General features: G+C 45.3%; 1 protein-coding gene across 4 annotated transcripts in view; it reads right to left on the bottom strand.

The window, feature by feature from the left end:
• The window catches only part of LOC122939829, a 76,082-nt gene that overhangs the window by 16,362 nt on the left and 40,116 nt on the right, over positions 1–19,604 (bottom strand). For all 4 annotated transcript variants that reach the window (XM_044296009.1, XM_044296006.1, XM_044296008.1 and 1 more), the window contains 4 exons: positions 9,136–9,348; positions 7,232–7,345; positions 6,299–6,355; positions 5,701–5,913 (listed from right to left, as the gene is read on the bottom strand). In XM_044296009.1, coding sequence (XP_044151944.1) covers positions 5,701–5,913; positions 6,299–6,355; positions 7,232–7,345; positions 9,136–9,339 — 588 coding nt within the window. In that variant the 5' untranslated portion in view covers positions 9,340–9,348. The remainder of the gene's footprint in view (positions 1–5,700; positions 5,914–6,298; positions 6,356–7,231; positions 7,346–9,135; positions 9,349–19,604) is intronic.

The raw sequence follows: 19,604 nt of genomic DNA, 5'->3' as shown, positions 1-19,604 counted from the left end.
CATCGCCACTGGCCATGTTGGTGGAGTACTCGAAACAGCGCAACAGGGCACACAGGTCTCGCATGGAGGCCCAGTCATTGGTGGTGAAGTGGTGCTGTTCTGTAGTGCGACTGACCCGTGCGTGCTGCAGCTGAAACTCCACTATGGCCTGCTGCTGCTCGCACAGTCTGTCCAGCATGTGCAAGGTGGAGTTCCACCTGGTGGGCACGTCGCATATGAGGCGGTGAGCGGGAAGGCCGAAGTTACGCTGTAGCGCAGACAGGCGAGCAGCAGCAGGATGTGAACGCCGGAAGCGCGAACAGACGGCCCGCACTTTATGCAGCAGCTCTGACATGTCGGGGTAGTTGTGAATGAACTTCTGCACCACCAAATTCAGCACATGCGCCAAGCAAGGGATGTGCGTCAAATTGGCTAGTCCCAGAGCTGCAACGAGATTTCGCCCATTATCGCACACCACCAGGCCGGGCTTGAGGCTCACCGGCAGTAACCACTCGTCGGTCTGTTGTTCAATACCCCGCCACAACTCCTGTGCGGTGTGGGGCCTGTCCCCCAAACATATGAGTTTCAGAATGGCCTGCTGACGTTTACCCCGGGCTGTGCTGAAGTTGGTGGTGAAGGTGTGTGGCTGACTGGATGAGCAGGTGGAAGAAGAGGAGGAGGAAGCCGAGAAGGAGGAGGTGGCAACAGGAGGCAAAGAATGTTGCCCTGCGATCCTTGGCGGCGGAAGGACGTGCGCCAAACAGCTCTCCGCCTGGGGCCCAGCTGCCACTACATTTACCCAGTGTGCAGTTAGGGAGATATAGCGTCCCTGGCCGTGCTTACTGGTCCACGTATCTGTGGTTAGGTGGACCTTGCCACAGATGGCGTTGCGCAGTGCACACTTGATTTTATCGGATACTTGGTTGTGCAGGGAAGGCACGGCTCTCTTGGAGAAGTAGTGGCGGCTGGGAACAACATACTGTGGGACAGCAAGCGACATGAGCTGTTTGAAGCTGTCTGTGTCCACCAGCCTAAATGACAGCATTTCATAGGCCAGTAGTTTAGAAATGCTGGCATTCAGGGCCAGGGATCGAGGGTGGCTAGGTGGGAATTTACGCTTTCTATCAAATGTTTGTGAGATGGAGAGCTGAACACTGGCGTGTGACATGGTTGAGACGCTTGGTGACGGAGGTGGTGGTGGTGGTGTTGGTGGTACATCCCCTGTTTGCTGGGCGGCAGGTGCCAACGTTCCTCCAGAGGCGGAGGAAGAGGCCGAGGCGGCAGCAGCAGAATAGGCCGAGGCGGCAGCAGCAGAAGAGGTAGCAGGGGGAGCCTGAGTGACTTCCTTGGTTTTAAGGTGTTTACTCCACTGCAGTTCATGCTTTGCATGCAGGTGCCTGGTCATGCAGGTTGTGCTCAGGTTCAGAACGTTAATGCCTCGCTTCAGGCTCTGATGGCACAGCGTGCAAACCACTCGGGTCTTGTCGTCAGCACATTGTTTGAAGAAGTGCCATGCCAGGGAACTCCTTGAAGCTGCCTTTGGGGTGCTCGGTCCCAGATGGCGGCGGTCAGTAGCAGGCGGAGTCTCTTGGCGGCGGGTGTTCTGCTTTTGCCCACTGCTCCCTCTTTTGCTACGCTGTTGGCTTGGTCTCACCACTGCCTCTTCCTCCGAACTGTGAAAGTCAGTGGCACGACCTTCATTCCATGTGGGGTCTAGGACCTCATCGTCCCCTGCATCGTCTTCCACCCAGTCTTGATCCCTGACCTCCTGTTCAGTCTGCACACTGCAGAAAGACGCAGCAGTTGGCACCTGTGTTTCGTCATCATCAGAGACATGCTGAGGTGGTATTCCCATGTCCTCATCATCAGGAAACATAAGTGGTTGTGCGTCAGGGCATTCTATGTCTTTCACCGCTGGGGAAGGGCTAGGTGGATGCCCTTGGGAAACCCTGCCAGCGGAGTCTTCAAACAGCATAAGAGACTGCTGCATAACTTGAGGCTGAGACAGTTTCCCTGGTATGCATGGGGGTGATGTGACAGACTGATGGGGTTGGTTTTCAGGCGCCATCTGTGCGCTTTCTGCAGAAGACTGGGTGGGAGATAATGTGAACGTGCTGGATCCACTGTCGGCCACCCAATTGACTAATGCCTGTACCTGCTCAGGCCTTACCATCCTTAGAACGGCATTGGGCCCCACCATATATCGCTGTAAATTCTGGCGGCTACTGGGACCTGAGGTAGTTGGTACACTAGGACGTGTGGATGTGGCAGAACGGCCACGTCCTCTCCCAGCACCAGAGGGTCCACTAACACCACCACGACCATGTCCACGTCCGCGTCCCTTACTAGATGTTTTTCTCATTGTTATGGTTCACCACAACAACAAATATATTATTTGGCCCAATGTATTGTATTCAAATTCAGCGGGATATAAATTTGAGGCCTAGTATTTAGGCGCTGGGTGACAGGTATGGGTTTAGTGACAGAATTAGACTTGGAAATACACAGTAGCGGGTGTGTGTGAAGTTATTCTGAATGACCCAATGTGCACCTTGAATATTATATACCCTTTTAGGGATAGATTTCAAATAGCTCTGATATAGCAGAAACCACTAAATTATGAAATTGCTAAATTGGGAATTGTATTTCAACCCAGAACAAGAAATGTGCTTGAACGGACACTAAATAACTCGCCCAGCTACAGCACTAACGAGAGATTTAGCAGGATATAAATTTGAGGCCTAGTATTTAGGCGCTGGGTGACAGGTATGGGTTTAGTGACAGAATTAGACTTAGAAATACACAGTAGCGGGTGTGTGTGAAGTTATTCTGAATGACCCAATGTGCACCTTGAATATTATATACCCTTTTAGGGATAGATTTCAAATAGCACTGATATAGCAGAAACCACTAAATTATGAAATTGCTAAATTGGGAATTGTATTTCAACCCAGAACAAAAAATGTGCTTGAACGGACACTAAATAACTCGCCCAGCTACAGCACTAACGAGAGATTTAGCAGGATATAAATTTGAGGCCTAGTATTTAGGCACTGGGTGACAGGTATGGGTTTAGTGACAGAATTAGACTTGGAAATACACCGTAGCGGGTGTGTGTGAAGTTATTCTGAATGACCCAATGTGCACCTTGAATATTATATACCCTTTTAGGGATAGATTTCAAATAGCTCTGATATAGCAGAAACCACTAAATTATGAAATTGCTAAATTGGGAATTGTATTTCAACCCAGAACAAAAAATGTGCTTTGACGGACACTAAATAACTTTCCCAGCCACAACAGGACAGCGTTAACGAGAGATTTAGCAGGATATAAATTTGAGGCCTAGTATTTAGGCGCTGGGTGACAGGTATGGGTTTAGTGACAGAATTAGACTTGGAAATACACAGTAGCGGGTGTGTGTGAAGTTATTCTGAATGACCCAATGTGCACCTTGAATATTATATACCCTTTTAGGGATAGATTTCAAATAGCTCTGATATAGCAGAAACCACTAAATTATGAAATTGCTAAATTGGGAATTGTATTTCAACCCAGAACAAGAAATGTGCTTGAACGGACACTAAATAACTCGCCCAGCTACAGCACTAACGAGAGATTTAGCAGGATATAAATTTGAGGCCTAGTATTTAGGCGCTGGGTGACAGGTATGGGTTTAGTGACAGAATTAGACTTAGAAATACACAGTAGCGGGTGTGTGTGAAGTTATTCTGAATGACCCAATGTGCACCTTGAATATTATATACCCTTTTAGGGATAGATTTCAAATAGCTCTGATATAGCAGAAACCACTAAATTATGAAATTGCTAAATTGGGAATTGTATTTCAACCCAGAACAAAAAATGTGCTTGAACGGACACTAAATAACTCGCCCAGCTACAGCACTAACGAGAGATTTAGCAGGATATAAATTTGAGGCCTAGTATTTAGGCACTGGGTGACAGGTATGGGTTTAGTGACCGAATTAGACTTGCAAATACACCGTAGCGGGTGTGTGTGAAGTTATTCTGAATGACCCAATGTGCACCTTGAATATTATATACCCTTTTAGGGATAGATTTCAAATAGCTCTGATATAGCAGAAACCACTAAATTATGAAATTGCTAAATTGGGAATTGTATTTCAACCCAGAACAAAAAATGTGCTTGAACGGACACTAAATAACTCGCCCAGCTACAGCACTAACGAGAGATTTAGCAGGATATAAATTTGAGGCCTAGTATTTAGGCACTGGGTGACAGGTATGGGTTTAGTGACAGAATTAGACTTAGAAATACACAGTAGCGGGTGTGTGTGAAGTTATTCTGAATGACCCAATGTGCACCTTGAATATTATATACCCTTTTAGGGATAGATTTCAAATAGCTCTGATATAGCAGAAACCACTAAATTATGAAATTGCTAAATTGGGAATTGTATTTCAACCCAGAACAAAAAATGTGCTTTGACGGGCACTAAATAACTTTCCCAGCCACAACAGGACAGCGGTAACGAGAGATTTAGCGGGATATAAATTTGAGGCCTAGTATTTAGGCGCTGGGTGACCGGTATGGATTTAGTGACAGAATTAGACTGGGATATGGCCAAAAAATAACCACACTATTGCTGGTTAAATGCACTTGGTGATGGGCGCAGCTTGCCCCTGATGTAGTATATGGCCAAAAAATGAACAGACTATTGCTGGTTAAATGCACTTGGTGTCACAGCTTGACCAACCACACTACTGAGGGTTAAATGCACTTGGTGACGGGCGCAGCTTGCCCCTGATTTAGTATATGGCCAAAAAATGAACAGACTATTGCTGGTTAAATGCACTTGGTGTGATAGCTTGACCAACCACACTACTGAGGGTTAAATGCACTTGGTGTGACAGCTTCACCCTGATGTAGGCTTTAGCCAAAAAACAACCACACCATTGAGGGTTAAATGCACTTGGTCGCAGCTTGTGCTGGCGCACCACAAGACACAAAATGGCCGCCGATCACCCCAGAAAAATGTGACTGACAAACGGTCTGGGCAGCCTAAAAACAGTGAGCAATTGAGGATCAGCAGCTCAATGATCCACAGCTGCAGATCGATCAGTTAATCAAGTCCTTTGGAGGAGTTAATCTGCCTAATCTCGCCCTACTGTCGCAGCCGCAACCTCTCCCTACGCTAATCAGAGCAGAGTGACGGGCGGCGCTATGTGACTCCAGCCCAGCTTAAATAGAGGCTGGGTCACATGGTGCTCTGGCCAATCACAGCCATGCCAATAGTAGGCATGGCTGTGATGGCCTCTTGGGGCAAGTAGTATGACGCTTGTTGATTGGCTGCTTTGCAGCCTTTCAAAAAGCGCCAAGAAAGCGTCACAAAAGCGCGAAGAAAGCGACGAACACCGAACCCGAACCCGGACTTTTACGAAAATGTCCGGGTTCGGGTCCGTGTCACGGACACCCCAAAATTCGGTACGAACCCGAACTATACAGTTCGAGTTCGCTCATCCCTATTTATCAGTACATTACAGAAAATAATGAACTTTATCACAATATGCAAATTTTTTTAGAAGGACCTGTAGATAATATTCACTCCTTTTAATTTTTTTTACCTTTGGGTCTGAAATTCATCGTATGAAAAGATATATGTAGCAAACCAATATCAATTTACATTTCTAAGAAGGAATATTACAGGATATTATAACAATGAAAGTAGAAGTGGTAACCTTGTATTTGCGGATTCCATCTAGGCATCTCTGCACCTCATAATCATTGTAGCCGCTTGTTGCTCTGTAATATCCACGTCCATTAACAAGATTATAACAGGCTTGTTCTCTAGGTTCCATCCAGTAGTAAAGTTGAGTATCATCAACTGTAAATACCAGTCCCCCAATAGACACACCAAAGTTGACTAAAAGGGAAATGAAGGCAAGTGTCCTCTATGTGGGTAAATTAGAAAAGAGAAAGAAGTAAGTATTACAGAACACACAATAAGGTACCGATAACCTTACTAATACAATATACAGGCCTCAACTAAACCCCCTAATTATAAGCTCCTTTGGGGTTATTTATCAAACTGGTGTAAAGTAGAACTAGCTTAGTTGCCCATAGCAACCAATCAGATTCCACCTTTCATTTTCTAAAGGAGCTGTCCAAAATGAAAAGTGGAATCTGATTGGTTGCTATGGGCAACTAAACCAGTTCTACTTTACGCCAGTTTGATAAATGACCCCCTTTATCTCTATTTCCTCACATTTGTGTTCTTAAGCAGTAATGCAGCACTAACTCTGGATACCTACTTTGTAAAGAAAGGCCAACACTTACCCACCATATGTTTGGGAACCTGTAAGCTACAAGATTCAGTAGTCCAGACACAAGGAACTATGAAGAAATAAGCCATAAATAAAATAATGAGGTTTTCAGTAACATGACAGTAGGAGAAAAAAAAGCTGGTGAATGAATTCTGTCTCATGTGTACGGTGCTGTGTTAATGGTTTATCCATCCAGCAATAAGTACAATGACCACATCCTGGTCGCCAGGGTATGTCCTATAACACTGATGTCCATGTTATATACTATATATATATATATATATATATATATACATACATACCACCCTCATAATTTCACCCAGGCAGTCCCCCTGATGTTAGCAGCCTCCGGCTGACAGCCCTAAGGAGAGCTCGGTTCGTCACCGGAACTCCAGAAAATGCCTTTGTCCTGCGCGATACAGCTCAGGGCAAAGGAGAGCATCAGAGCATGAACTGCTTCAATGCTCAAGTCAGGGGGGCGGCCTGGGTGAAAATGGGGATATGTCCGGAATCAGCTCTGAACCTGGACAACCCCTTTAAGTGCAATGCATTGTTCACTGAGGGCATATAATTGGCATAGTAAAGATAAAATCAGTAGGTTATGACATTTTTGGACCCAGAAGGTGGTCCCTTAAAGGGACTGTAACCTAAAGACAATCCTTGTCTATGTTTACTAATATGGCCGTCATAGAGAAGGGTCCATTAGAGCAGGTCCTGCACCAGGAGACTTGTCTATACAGTAGTTGTGAAGTCTTTCCTAGTCATCTAAAATTAAGAACAGAGGAACATAGAACTCTACCAAGTTATAACAGATAATCTGCAAAGTTCTGTGTAACCTGGAGGGTCAGTGTAAGGAAGTTGGGCTACAAAAACAACGTTAGCAACCCTAATTAGGTAACTGACCGAGAGATACAGGGATAGAGGAACATAGTTTAGCGATACTTACCGGAAAGCCTACCCAGAAGTGGACCCCTGAATAGAAGATTCTCAAGTCCGGCTGTGTAATGCTGAAAATAATGGCCAACATGACAGACACCAAACCCAGGGAAATATAGGCAACCTAGATAAAAGGGAGCACATATAATTATGTAAAGTATGCACTATGAAAATTAGTCTCCTGATGACTTGAGCTGGGTTCACTTTAGTCCCCAAAAGAACTAACCCTTCAGCAAATAAGGCAACTACAATTCTACAGAGCTACAAGTTAAGTTCAGGCCCCTCACACATTGGGCCATCTAAGGCTACTTTCACATCAGCGGTTTTTTTATTCAGGTTATGAGATCCTACACAGGATCTCAAAACCTGAATAAAACACATCAGTTTCATTTAATACATCCAGATGCATCCGTTTTGTCCTGATCCAGTTGTATTAAATAGAAAGGGAACAAACCGGATCCGGCATGAAAATCAATAAGTCAGATCGGACAGCTTGCAGTGGTTTTGTGTCCGGTCAAAACACTGAAAAAAAAAACGGAACGGAATGCATCCTGATCTGGTTTGTTCTGTTTTGACCCATTGACAATGAATGGGGACAAAACAGTGTTTGTCCAGATTTGAGATCCTCTGCCGGAAACGCATAAGTGAAAGTAGCCTCGACTGGTTATATATTCTGTGTTTTAAAGGGAACATTTCATCAGAAAATGACCTACTGTTTAAATCATGTTTTTATGCTTAACATATTTTAAAGAATTTTGGTTTTATTTTTAATTTTCCATGTCAATGTCTATTTAAAAATAAAAATAAATTCCTGCAGTTTCCACATTGTCCACTAAGCTTAATAATGGGCGCCACTTCTTAGTCTGCTCACTTTACTCTACACCAGGGGTAGGCAACCTCCAGCACTCCGGCTGTTGCGAAACTACAACTCCCACTTGCTCTGTTCTTCTAAGAACTATCATAGAAATGAATGGAGCATGCTGGGTATTGTAGTTTCACAACAGCTGGAGTGCCGAAGGTTTATGATCCCTGCTCTACACTTTGACTACTTTCACACTGGCGTTCGGTGCGGATCTGTCTTGGCTTACATTAAAAGTCAATGTGGGACGGATACGTTTTCAATTGCACCATATTGTGTCAGTGAAAACGGATCCGTCCCCATTGACTTACATTGTAAGTCAGGACGGATCATTTTGGCTCCTCATCATCAGGCGCATCATCAATAGAGTAACAGAGACCAAACTCAGCCAAACTGATGCATTCTGAACAGATCCTTATCCATTCAGAATGCATTGGGGCTGAACTGATCCGTTTTGAGCCGCTTGTGAGAGCCCTGAACGGATCTCACAAGTGGACGCAGAAACGGCAGTGTGAAAGTAGCCTAATATAGATTTAGATAACACTGCTCCAACATTAACAATAATTGATATCACAACTTATCTTCTCCCTCCTGAACGCTGCACAGGTCAAAGAGCATGCTGAGAAAACTCTCCCACAGAAGTCAATGAGTCAGCTGTCCATTAGTTGGGGGCCGCACCAAATGGTATCGAGGGCCACATTTGGCCCCTGGGCTGCAGTTTATGCACCCCTGCTGTAGAGGTTAGCTCCCAAACCTGAGCCAAGGAACTGACTAGATTTTTTTCTTGCCTCCACTTGTAATCTTTTTAGGCACTGATGAGCAGTTCGCCTAGTATGGCCTATTATCATGAAGCTTCTTTATTACTGGCCATTTAGTACATAATATTGATGGAAAGAAATAGTATAATGAACTTGTTAGACCAAGAACTCTGAAGGACCTCATGAGTTCTGCAGAACTTACAAGATACTTCTACTTGGTCTCTGCATTTACAAAAATTTTCTGAATATAAAAGATAATTGGTCACTGATAGTAAAAAGTGGGGAAAAAAACCTTACCCCAAACCCTAAGTGGGCTGCAGAACTAGACATACGGGAGGGTTTGGTCTTTTGCCCACTTTTCTTCATGTCCCGGAAGAAACGGAAGGTATCCAACAAACAATCCAAGGCAGAACGCTGGTTAATAGTAACGTTTACCACAGTTCCCTCTGGAGTCTCACAGGAGACTTTGCCATTTTCAGTCATTATGGAGCTGAGATCCATTGTGTCAAGCTTAAAGAGAGATGAAGATGAGAAAAGGAATGTATCAAAGAGGCTGACAAGGATTTTGACATTAACACCCCATGCACACGGCCGTTGTTCACGGCCGTGTGCGGGCCGTGGAACCGCGGCCTGGATCCCTCCTGAGAGCAGGAGCGCACGGCGTCACTGGTTGCTATGACGCCGTGCGCTCCCTGCTGCCGGCACAGTACAGTAATACACTGGTATGATCTATACCAGTGTGTTACTGTATTGCGGCGGCAGCAGGGAGCGCACAGCGTCATAGCAACCAGTGACGCCGTGCGCTCCTGCTCTCAGGAGGGATCCAGGCCGCGGTTCCACGGCCCGCACACGGCCGTGAACAACGGCCGTGTGCATGGGGCCTAAAGGAGTTATCCCATAATTCATGTAAAAAATGAAAATCAGACATCATACAGTACATGACATGGCAATCATACAGCATATATGTCCCATACACACCACACATTCAAAATATATACATTAGTATAAATAAAACATAAGACAAGAGAGTGGAGATAAACCAATGGTCAAGGCCTGTTTATTAACTCACGGGATCCAGGTTTCACGGGATGGTGCGGACAAAAGGCAAGCCAGCCCGCAGAGCCAGGACAATTATAGCCCCACTTCTGAACCACACCACCAATCAGGCACCTGTTGCCAGGGTCCGGGTATCTCTATCCGAAACCCTGCAACAAGACAGGCCCTCAACATCAGCCAATTGCGGCCATCACTGGGCAGAATAACCACTCTGCCCAGTGACCACCACAAAAACGGTGGGAAATTTTCCCTCCAAAACCCACTCTAAAAATAGTATCACAATCACTGGGCAGAAATCAACCTCTGCCCAGTGAATAAAATAACCTTAGCATGGGACAATGCTGATATAGCCATGTGGAACCCTCCTTTATGTCCAGGATCCGGCAAATCTCCAACAAAGCTAGAACCATCCCTGTACCTCACATGTTACCAGAGATCTCCACATTTATTGCCCTAGTTGTTCTGCTAGATTCCCCTTAGGCTGGCAGATCAGTGGGTGTGTTCTATCTGCTGCAGCTCTTTCCTTGGACTGCCGAGAAAACTGAACCTACCCCCCAACCCATCTTATTGCAGCTGACATAAAAAAACACGCAACACCTTCTTTGTTGGGTGAGAGTCGGTCACAGCTTTTATTTGACTATTGATTTCTTCCAACACCAACTTTTTTCAATTCAAACTTATACCAAACTCTGAGTCATAAGAAGCAGTATGCCCCACGGAATCCCTCCGTGGGCAAGTCCGCCTTCTTCTCCATCTCCATTAATTTCACCGACCTCAGCTATGACTTCTGTTATGAATGATCTGCAACGATATGACATTGAAAAAATAAAAAACAACAACAGGGAGGGGGGGGGGGGGGGGGGGGGAGGTGGGAAGCTGCACAGGTGCCAGGAGAAAGAGGCAGGGTGGACTCCTGCCGCCCATTACGTAACCTCAGGCAGAACCACCACAAAAGCCAATCAGATAACGGGGGGCGGATAATAGGGTGAATACAGCTCCTATAACCTTTTATTTTAACCTAGATGCCATACACCCCTTGCGGGTTATACCACTCTCTTTAGCTGCTCCATACATTATCCCCTGCTCCTCTTGCTTCTCTGCAGTCCAAGATGCCGTCGATTATCCTCGGCGTTGGCTATAACGGCCACAGCTTCTAACAGAAGATATGGCTGGTGACAGCTGAAGCATTAAACTGAGCGCGTTCGACCAGCTCAGTGATGTGGACAAGAAAGAAGGAAAATAACAAACAGCAGGTGGCGCTATACAGATAGATTTTATTGAATAGCTCCTGGCTATGCAAATGTTTAATTATTTGCAATTACAAAAATATTTATATCCAGGAACTTGTTTGAAAAATGTAGAAACCCTTTAATGTGAAAAACACCAATTACCTGGTAATAATCCCATATGTAATAATCTGCATCCGCATGCATAACAAAAGATATACAATCTATAGAGAAACCAACATGCTGGACAAAATTCCATGCAGACATTTATTTTTAGGCCTCATGCACAGAACATTATCCATTTTGTGGTCTGCAAAGGCCCCTTTCACACAAATGACACAGATTGTGTCAGGACGCGTTCAGGATGGGTTAAATGAAACTCGCACCATTTTACAAGCAAGCTCAGTTTTGTCTGCAATTGCGTTTACAAACAACATCTCCTAGCAACCATCAGTGAAAAATGCATTACATCTGGATGGAATGCATTTTTCACTGAAGCCCTATTCACTTCTATGGGGCCAGTATCCTGTATCTGGATATGAATACAGATCCATTGAAATGAATGGGTCAAGATTCAGTGCAGGTGCTATGCGTTCACCTCACACATCACACCTGCACGGAAAACTCGCTCTTGTGAAAGGGGCCTTAGGGACTGTATTATGTACTAATTATGATTTATTGTATTATAAACTGCAATATTAGGCTATTATTAGACATCCTATTACATCCTGCCACAGGCAACATGACAGACATGGGGGCCTTCAGAAAGCCTCTCAGCTGCCTTGACAACTACTTGGCAGCCCACATTTGGATTAACAGGGTGCTGATTGCGCCAGCGAGAGCAGGATGCCAGCTGAATAATAATAGGCAGTGCAGCTGATGGCACGGTCTAAGCTCCTACGTCTGCACCATCACAGCATGGTACTATTATGGCGCTGAATTTTTACCTAGTTCTTACAGTGACCTAATAGTACGGTGCTAAACGGGAAAGGGTAATTAATACATATACAGAACCATTTATATAAAAAACAGAAACTCATAGGAGTCCACTCAGAAGATGAAAAAGACAAATGGGACACCTAGTGGGCAAAAACAGTTACTCCCATACACTGCTGACAGAACCCTAATCCAGCAATCATCCTTTCCTTACGGTCAGCTACTAATGGAAAATATATGAATCTGTGTTCCTGAGGCTCAGGCAAGAAAGGGATGCAAATGAGCTCTTAACAAGCTCTGCCTCTAATGCCACCAGATGTAAGGCAGTTGTCCTACAAGTCAGTGTTCAATCCTTTAAATAGGCTTTGAGACATGACTTGGATAATAAAGAAGCCAGCACCTCATCTGCAGACAGCTGTTTCAGGGTGTCTCTCATTAGTGCAGAGCAGAGAGTACTGGCTTAACTGCGTGAGAGGCCTAAATCCGGATTTGGGGGTTACTATCTCTCCTTGGGGCGGGAGCGCCTTAATTGGCATGAGGAGGCTTATACGCCATATATGCGCCTCTGGAATTCTAGGTAGAAAGGGATGCAAATTAGCTCTGGTGGCATTAGAGTCAATAAATATGTGTGCTGTTCGTGGAGATGTGAGAAAGAGGCCTTCATATGATCAAAATTAGCACTGTAGAGGGCAGAAAAACTCTTAGGGCTCATGCACCACATCACGGATGTGGACCCATTCACTTGAATGGGTCCGCAATCCTGAAGGTCCAGTGTGGAACAGAGGCACGGAAGCACTACGGTGTGCTTCATGGGCTTTCTCTCCATGCTTCCGCACCGCAAAGAAATAGAACATGTTCTATTATATTTGCAATGCGGAAAGATCATGGACCCATTCAAATTGAATTGATCTGGATCCGTCTGTGGAATCCGCAAATTGCGGTCCCCAATGCATGTAACGGCCGAGCAACGGAGACCTTAGGGCTCATGCACACGGCCGTTGTTATCTGATGCCAGTATTGCGGTCTGCAAACAGCGGGTCCGCAATATACGGGCACCAGCCATGTGCACACCATATCATAGATGTGGACCCATTCACTATGGAGTGCTTCCGGAGTGCATGCACTATGTTTTTGCAGTGCAGACCACATCCGCAAATGGTGGCCACATGGTCGATGACTGTGGAAATCTCCTGAGCCCTAATGTAAAATACATTGGTCATTTACTCAGAGCCTCTCGCCTAAACCTCTAGTTTTCCCCAACCCCAGCCTTCCAAATAAACACTGTTTGGATTAAAATCGGCCACAGCAGCCGTTTTTATTAATAAAAATAAATACATAACATAAATGAAACAACATTAACCCTGACAAGGGAGATCGTAGAAGCCCCAAAATGTAATATCCATAAAAACCCAACATGGCAATTCTTGCCTCCAGTCATAGAACACCAGCACGGAGACACCAACTGATGGATGCCTCTCCGAACCAACCAAGTGCCTCAACTATGAGAGTCCAGCCCCACCATTGAGGCCCTCCCCGTTTCCAATTCTGTACTATACCACCAGCAGGATCTTCCACCGCCAACAACACACAGCTTGACCCCTACCTCCCTCAAGCCTGCACGTTCCTCCACAACCGTAACGCCCTTTCAATACCTCCTTGCAAATCCAAAGACCAAAAATCAGTACCCACCGCGTTCAAGTGGACACCATCCGCCCTCCAAAATCCTCCACTCTCCTACTCCAAATCAGGATGCATGAGCTTCAAGAGGTAGTCACCTGAAATGGTCTTCCAACAGTCTTGAAGGAGTTCCCAGAGATGCTTAGCACTTGTTGGCCCTTTTGCCTTCACTCTGCGGTCCAGCTCACCCCAAACCATCTCAAATGGGTTCAGGTCCGGTGACTGTGGAGGCCAGGTCATCTGGCGCAGCACCCCATCACTCTCCTTCATGGTCAAATAGCCCTTACACAGCCTGGAGGTGTGTTTGGGGTCATTGTCCTGTTTAACCACTTCAGCCCCGCTAGGTGAAACCCCCTTCATGACCAGAGCACTTTTTACACTTCGGCACTACACTCCTTTCACCGTTTATCGCTCGGTCATGCAACTTACCACCCAAATGAATTTTACCTCCTTTTCTTCTCACTAATGGAGCTTTCATTTGGTGGTATTTTATTGCTGCTGACATTTTTACTTTTTTTGTTATTAATCAAAATGTAACGATTTTTTTGCAAAAAAATGACATTTTTCACTTTCAGCTGTAAAATTTTGCAAAAAAAACGACATCCATATATAAATTTTTCACCAAATTTATTGTTCTACATGTCTTTGATAAAAAAAAAATGTTTGGGCAAAAAAAAAATGGTTTGGGTAAAAGTTATAGCATTTACAAACTATGGTACAAAAATGTGAATTTCCGCTTTTTGAAACAGCTCTGACTTTCTGAGCACCTGTCATGATTCCTGAGGTTCTACAATGCCCAAACAGTAGAAAACCCCCACAAATGACCCCATTTCGGAAAGTAGACACCCTAAGGTATTCGCTGATGGGCATAGTGAGTTCATAGAACTTTTTATTTTTTGTCACAAGTTAGCGGAAAATGATGATGATTTTTATTTTTTTTATTTTTCTTACAAAGTCTCATATTCCACTAACTTGCGACAAAAAATAAAAAATTCTAGGAACTCGCCATGCCCCTCACGGAATACCTTGGGGTGTCTTCTTTCCAAAATGGGGTCACTTGTGGCGTAGTTATACTGCCCTGGCAATTTAGGGGCCCAAATGTGTGAGAAGAACTTTGCAATCAAAATGTGTAAAAAATGACCGGTGAAATCCAAAAGGTGCACTTTGGAATATGTGCCCCTTTGCCCACCTTGGCAGCAAAAAAGTGTCACACATCTGGTATCGCCGTACTCAGGAGAAGTTGGGGAATGTGTTTTGGGGTGTCATTTTACATATACCCATGCTGGGTGAGAAAAATATCTTGGTCAAATGCCAACTTTGTATAAAAAAATGGGAAAAGTTGTCTTTTGCCAAGATATTTCTCTCATCCAGCATGGGTATATGTAAAATGACACCCCAAAACACATTCCCCAACTTCTCCTGAGTACGGCGATACCAGATGTGTCACACTTTTTTGCTGCCAAGGTGGGCAAAGGGGCACATATTCCAAAGTGCACCTTTCAGATTTTGCAGGCCATTTTTTACACATTTTGATTGCAAGGTACTTCTCACACATTTGGGCCCCTAAATTGCCAGGGCAGTATAACTACGCCACAAGTGACCCCATTTTGGAAAGAAGACACCCCAAGGTATTCCGTGAGGGGCATGGCGAGTTCCTAGAATTTTTTATTTTTTGTCACAAGTTAGCGGAAAATGATGATTTTTTTTTTTTCTCTTTTTTTCTTACAAAGTCTCATATTTCACTAACTTGCGACAAAAAATAAAAAATTCTAGGAACTCGCCATGCCCCTCACGGAATACCTTGGGGTGTCTTCTTTCCAAAATGGGGTCACTTGTGGCGTAGTTATACTGCCCTGGCAATTTAGGGGCCCAAATGTGTGAGAAGAACTTTGCAATCAAAATCTGTAAAAAATGGCCTGCAAAATCTGAAAGGTGCACTTTGGAATATGTGCCCCTTTGCCCACCTTGGCAGCAAAAAAGTGTGACACATCTGGTATCGCCGTACTCAGGAGAAGTTGGGGAATGTGTTTTGGGGTGTCATTTTACATATACCCATGCTGGATGAGAGAAATATCTTGGCAAAAGACAACTTTTCCCATTTTTTTTATACAAAGTTGGCATTTGACCAAGATATTTTTCTCACCCAGCATGGGTATATGTAAAATGACACACCAAAACACATTCCCCAACTTCTCCTGAGTACGGCGATACCAGATGTGTGACACTTTTTTGCTGCCAAGGTGGGCAAAGGGGCACATATTCCAAAGTGCACCTTTCGGATTTCACCGGTCATTTTTTACACATTTTGATTGCAAAGTTCTTCTCACACATTTGGGCCCCTAAATTGCCAGGGCAGTATAACTACGCCACAAGTGACCCCATTTTGGAAAGAAGACACCCCAAGGTATTCCGTGAGGGGCATGGCGAGTTCCTAGAATTTTTTTTTTTTTGTCGCAAGTTAGTGGAATATGAGACTTTGTAAGGAAAAAAGAAAAAAAAAAGAAAAATCATCATTTTCCGCTAACTTGTGACAAAAAATAAAAAATTCTAGGAACTCGCCATGCCCCTCACGGAATACCTTGGGGTGTCTTCTTTCCAAAATGGGGTCACTTGTGGCGTAGTTATACTGCCCTGGCAATTTAGGGGCCCAAATGTGTAAAAAGTACCTTGCAATCAAAATCTGTAAAAAATGGCCTGTGAAATCCGAAAGGTGCACTTTGGAATGTGTGCCCCTTTGCCCACCTTGGCTGCAAAAAAGTGTCACACATCTGGTATCGCCGTACTCAGGAGAAGTTGGGCAATGTGTTTTGGGGTGTCATTTTACATATAACCATGCTGGGTGAGAGAAATATCTTGGCAAAAGACAACTTTTCCTATTTTTTTATACAAAGTTGGCATTTGACCAAGATATTTCTCTCACCCAGCATGGGTATATGTAAAATGACACCCCAAAACACATTCCCCAACTTCTCCTGAGTACGGCGATACCAGATGTGTGACACTTGTTTGCAGCCTAGATGCGCAAAGGGGCCCAAATTCCTTTTAGGAGGGCATTTTTAGACATTTGGATCCCAGACTTCTTCTCACACTTTCGGGCCCCTAAAAAGCCAGGGCAGTATAAATACCCCACATGTGACCCCACTTTGGAAAGAAGACACCCCAAGGTATTCAATGAGGGGCCTGGCGAGTTCCTAGAAATTTTTTATTTTTTGCATAAGTTAGCGGAAATGGATTTTTTTTGTTTTTTTCTCACAAAGTCTCACTTTCCGCTAACTTAGGACAAAAATTTCAATCTTTCATGGACTCAATATGCCCCTCAGCGAATACCTTGGGGTGTCTTCTTTCCGAAATGGGGTCACATGTGGGGTATTTATACTGCCCTGGCTTTTTAGGGGCCCTAAAGCGTGAGAAGAAGTCTGGAATATAAATGTCTAAAAATGTTTACGCATTTGGATTCCGTGAGGGGTATGGTGAGTTCATGGGAGATTTTATTTTTTGACACAAGTTAGTAGAATATGAGACTTTGTAAGAAAGAAAAAAAACAAAAAAAAAATTTCCGCTAACTTGTGCCAAAAAAAATGTCTGAATGGAGCCTTACAGGGGGGGTGATCAATGACAGGGGGGGTGATCAATGACAGGGGGGTGATCAATGACAGGGGGGTAATCACCCATATAGACTCCCGGATCACCCCCCTGTCATTGATCACCCCCCCTGTAAGGCTCCATTCAGACATCCGCATGATTTTTTACGGATCCATGGATACATGGATCGGATCCACAAAAAACATGCGGACGTCTGAATGGAGCCTTACAGGGGGGTTATCAATGACAGGGGGTGATCAGGGTGATCACCCCCCTGTCACTGATCACCCCCCCTGTAAGGCTCCATTCAGACATCCGCATGATTTTTTACGGATCCATGGATACATGGATCGGATCCACAAAAAACATGCGGACGTCTGAATGGAGCCTTACAGGGGGGTTATCAATGACAGGGGGTGATCATGGTGATCACCCCCCCTATAAGGCTCCATTCAGACATCCGCATGATTTTTTACGGATCCATGGATACATGGATCGGATCCACAAAAAACATGCGGACGTCTGAATGGAGCCTTACAGGGGGGTTATCAATGACAGGGGGTGATCAGGGTGATCACCCCCCTGTCACTGATCACCCCCCCTGTAAGGCTCCATTCAGACATCCGCATGATTTTTTACGGATCCATGGATACATGGATCGGATCCACAAAAAACATGCGGACGTCTGAATGGAGCCTTACAGGGGGGTTATCAATGACAGGGGGTGATCAGGGTGATCACCCCCCTGTCACTGATCACCCCCCCTGTAAGGCTCCATTCAGACATCCGCATGATTTTTTACGGATCCATGGATACATGGATCGGATCCACAAAAAACATGCGGACGTCTGAATGGAGCCTTACAGGGGGGTTATCAATGACAGGGGGTGATCAGGGTGATCACCCCCCTGTCACTGATCACCCCCCCTGTAAGGCTCCATTCAGACATCCGCATGATTTTTTACGGATCCATGGATACATGGATCGGATCCACAAAAAACATGCGGACGTCTGAATGGAGCCTTACAGGGGGGTTATCAATGACAGGGGGTGATCGGGGTGATCAGGGTGATCACCCCCCTGTCACTGATCACCCCCCCTGTAAGGCTCCATTCAGACATCCGCATGATTTTTTATGGATCCATGGATACATGGATCGGATCCACAAAAAACATGCGGACGTCTGAATGGAGCCTTACAGGGGGGTTATCAATGACAGGGGGTGATCAGGGTGATCACCCCCCTGTCACTGATCACCCCCCCTGTAAGGCTCCATTCAGACATCCGCATGATTTTTTACGGATACATGGATACATGGATCGGATCCACAAAAAACATGCGGACGTCTGAATGGAGCCTTACAGGGGGGTTATCAATGACAGGGGGTGATCAGGGTGAACAGCCCCCTGTCACTGATCACCCCCCCTGTAAGGCTCCATTCAGACATCCGCATGATTTTTTACGGATCCATGGATACATGGATCGGATCCACAAAAAACATGCGGACGTCTGAATGGAGCCTTACAGGGGTGTGATCAATGACAGGGGGGTGATCAGGGAGTGTATATGGGTGATCACCCCCCTGTAAGGCTCCATTCAGACGTCCGCATGTGTTTTGCGGATCCGATCCATGTATCCATGGATCCGTAAAAATCATGCGGACGTCTGAATTGAGCCTTACAGGGGGGTGATCAATGACAGGGGGGTGATCAATGACAGGGGGTGATCAGGGAGTGTATATGGGTGATCACCCGCCTGTCATTGGTCACCCCCCTGTAAGGCTCCATTCAGACGTCCGTATGCGTTTTGCGGATCCGATCCATGTATCCGTGGATCCGTAAAAATCATACGGACGTCTGACCGGAGCCTGACAGGGGGGTGATCAATGACAGGGCGGTGATCAATGACAGGGGGGTGATCAGGGAGTTTATATGGGGTGATCATGGGTGATCAGGGGTTTATAAGGGGTTAATAAGTGACGGGGGGGGGGGGGGGTGTAGTGTAGTGTGGTGTTTAGTGTGACTGTACTGACCTACCTGAGTCCTCTGGTGGTCGATCCTAACAAAAGGGACCACCAGAGGACCAGGTAGGAGGTATATTAGACGCTGTTATGAAAACAGCGTCTAATATACCTGTTAGGGGTTAAAAAATTCGGATCTCCAGCCTGCCAGCGAACGATCGCCGCTGGCATGCTGGAGATCCACTCGCTTACCTTCCGTTCCTGTGAGCGCGCGCGCCTGTGTGCGCGCGTTCACAGGAAATCTCGCGTATCGCGAGATGACGCGTATA

Source organism: Bufo gargarizans, chromosome 6, assembly GCF_014858855.1.
Source record: "Bufo gargarizans isolate SCDJY-AF-19 chromosome 6, ASM1485885v1, whole genome shotgun sequence".
NCBI lineage: Eukaryota > Metazoa > Chordata > Amphibia > Anura > Bufonidae > Bufo > Bufo gargarizans.
The sequence above is the reverse complement of the archived record's forward strand: the minus strand, read 5'-3'. Positions and strand labels throughout refer to the sequence as shown.